This window comes from Pezoporus occidentalis, unplaced genomic scaffold (genome assembly GCF_034315485.1).
Source record: "Pezoporus occidentalis ecotype Australia unplaced genomic scaffold, CSIRO_AGI_Poc_V1 ctg2, whole genome shotgun sequence".
NCBI classification, from domain to species: Eukaryota; Metazoa; Chordata; class Aves; order Psittaciformes; family Psittacidae; genus Pezoporus; species Pezoporus occidentalis.
In genome coordinates, this window is record NW_026913855.1 from 672,021 (window position 1) to 675,070 (window position 3,050).

At 43.8% G+C, this 3,050-nt stretch overlaps 1 protein-coding gene across 1 annotated transcript; it reads left to right on the forward strand.

Annotated features, from left to right (window-relative positions):
• Window positions 1-271: 271 nt before the first annotated feature.
• Window positions 272-1,908, forward strand: BASP1 (brain abundant membrane attached signal protein 1). The gene has a single exon (XM_062617678.1). The coding sequence runs from the start codon at window positions 304-306 to the stop codon at window positions 1,033-1,035; it is 732 nt and encodes a 243-aa protein (XP_062473662.1). The 5' UTR covers window positions 272-303; the 3' UTR covers window positions 1,036-1,908.
• The last annotated feature ends 1,142 nt before the right edge of the window (window positions 1,909-3,050 follow it).

Genomic DNA, 3,050 nt, shown 5'->3' on the forward strand with positions numbered 1-3,050 from the left:
CATGTATACTAGTCCTCCATCATCTTACTCCATTTCCTCCTTCCTCCCTGAAAGGTAACCAGGGTTAAAGGGGTTCAGGGAAGGAATGTTCATAGGGGGATGTAGCAGAAGGGAGTTTGCTTGCTGCAGGGCTGAGAGGGACATAAACTGATAATGTCTGACCAAACCTGATGAGGTCTCTTTTTCAGGAGCCAGCATCCATTTTCCTTTTGCACCTCAGTTGATCTGATTTTGATTCTCTTGGTAATAAATACTGGGCTTTCAGTAACCACCTCTTCTCTTTTCTGTTAACAGAGCTCCAACATGGGAGGCAAACTGAGCAAGAAGAAGAAGGGGTACAGTGTCAATGATGAAAAAGCTAAAGACAAAGACAAGAAGGCTGAAGGAGCAGCAACTGAGGAAGAGGAGACTCCAAAGGAGGCTGCGGATGCCCAGCAAACTACAGAGACCACAGAAGTGAAGGAGAACAACAAGGAGGAAAAGGGCGAAAAAGATACTCAGGTCGCTGCCAATAAGACAGAAGAAAAGGAAGGGGAGAAGGAGAAACCAGTGACCCAGGAAGAAACCCAGAAACCAGAAGCAGAGAAGTCAGAGGCTGTTGTTGATGCGAAAGTAGAGCCACAGAAGAACAACGAACAGGCAACCAAGCAAGAGGAGCCGACTGCAGCCTCTGCTCCTGCTGCCAGTAGCGAAGCACCCAAAACTTCTGAGCCTAGCAATGATGCAAAAGCTTCCCAGCCTTCAGAAGCCACAGCTCCCAGTAAAGCAGATGACAAGAGCAAAGAGGAAGGGGAAGCCAAAAAGACTGAGGCTCCCGCGACACCTGCAGCCCAAGAAACTAAAAGCGAAGTGGCCCCAGCTTCAGACTCAAAACCTAGCAGCAGCGAGGCTGCGCCTTCTTCCAAGGAGACGGCGGCAGCAGCAGCCCCTAGTTCCACTGCTAAAGCCTCGGACCCTGCAGCCCCACCAGAGGAAGCGAAACCTTCTGAAGTTCCAGCGACTAATTCGGATCAAACCGTAGCAGTGCAAGATTAAATTGGACAGCCTGTTGAAACAACCACTTAAAACAACCTGTGTCTTTTTTTTATTTTTTCAGCTATACTAACTCGTTTCAGATCTGAAATAACAAAAATGTATTGCCCAGAAAGAAAAGGAGAAAAAAATGAAAAATGAAAAGGATGTCCCATCAAGTTGGGAGGGAGGGAGGGGGGAGAATCCAAATAGTATTTTTGTGGGGAAATATCTAATATACTTTCTGCCAACTTGACACAAGTCCTGGATTCAAAAAAATAAAAGTAGAATAAATGGATGTCTGAAAGTACAGCACATCTTTTGTATCTGAACTGCTGTAAATGCATTCCACCAATGTATCAAAATCTTTTTGTTCTGTAATGGGGTTTGGGAGTGATGCGTTTGATTCTGCCCACTAGGTTTGTGCCAAGGCAATCAGATCTTTATGAAAGCAGTATTTTCTGTGTTTTTTTTTTATTTACAGCCTTTCTTATTTTGATATTTTTTTTATGCAGTGGATGAATGCCAACTTTCAGACAAAACCCACTTAGCTGTCCACATATTTCTCAATGCCAGTCCTCCAGTTCTTCCTCTCCAAATATTTTTTGGGAGTAAAAAGCATTCTCATCCTACTTAGCCTACCTAGATTTCTCATGACGAGTTAATGCATGTCCGTGGTTGGGTGCACCTGTAGTTCTGTTTATTGGTCAGTGGAAATGAAAAAGTCTGCGTTCATTGCAGTTCCAGTTTCTCTTCCATTCTGTGTCACAGACACCAACACACACTCATTGGAAAACAAATGAAAAAACAAAATGTACAATGGATGCATTGAAATTATATGTAATTGTATAAATGGTGCAACAGTAATAAAAGTTAAATAATTTAAAAAATAGAAAAGTGTAAAGACTGATTAACTTTTCACTTTTACCCTTGGGAGCTAGGTGAAGGAGATTCTTAAGCTCAGAGAAGAAGTGTTAAATCTGGGGCTGTTCACTCTCCAATTTTTAGTGAAGTAGAGGCAAAGAAAGAGCTATCAGTCTCATGATCCTAGAAACATACTGCCATAAACTGCTACTTCAACACCCACAGGCATTCACAGGTGAGGCTGGAAGAAGTCGTGAATGAACAGCACATCTTATACATCCTGGGCTGCATCAAAAGAAATGTGACCAGCAGGTCGAAGGAGGTGATCCTGCCCCTCTATTCTGCTCTCAGGAGACCTCACTTGGAGTATTGTGTGCAGTTCTGGTGTCCTCGACATAAAAAGGACATGGAACTGTTGGAACAAGTCCAGAGAAGGGCCACGAGGATGATCAGGGGACTGGAGCACCTCCTGTATGAAGACAGGCTGAGGAAGTTGGGGCTGTTCAGCCTGGAGAAGAGAAGGCTGCGTGGAGACCTCATAGCAGCCTTCCAGTATCTGAAGGGGGGCTATAGGGATGCTGGGGATGGACTCTTCATTAGGGACTGTAGTGATAGGACAAGGGGTAATGGGTTAAAACTTAAACAGGGGAAGTTTAGATTGGATATAAGGAAGGAATTCTTTCCTGTTAGGGTGGTGAGGCACTGGAATGGGTTGCCCAGGGAGGTTGTGAATGCTCCATCCCTGGCAGTGTTCAAGACCAGGTTGGACGAAGCCTTGGGTGAGATGGTTTAATGGGAGGTGTCCCTGCCCCTGGTAGGGGGGTTGGAACTAGATGATCTTAAGGTCCTTTCCAGCCCTAACTATTCTATGATTCTATGTTTTAACCTAGGCAAAGTAGAACTGGCTTTTTCCTGCTTTGACACGTGAAAAAAGTGGTCTCCTGTGATTCCAAAGAGCATGCTGACTGAGTTTTAACTGGGAGTAAGTGTATTTGAGAAGCTGATCTTTTAAAATGAGGCAATTGAATTTAATCCTAGTCCTATTAAAATATTTCTAGAGCTGATACACTTTGTTATGAGTTTAGGCTAGCATGAGCAACATTTTTCAATAGTTTTGCTTGTTTGCCCAATTTTTATACAGCAGAACTGCTGAATAACTGCAGTTTCTGCTGAGT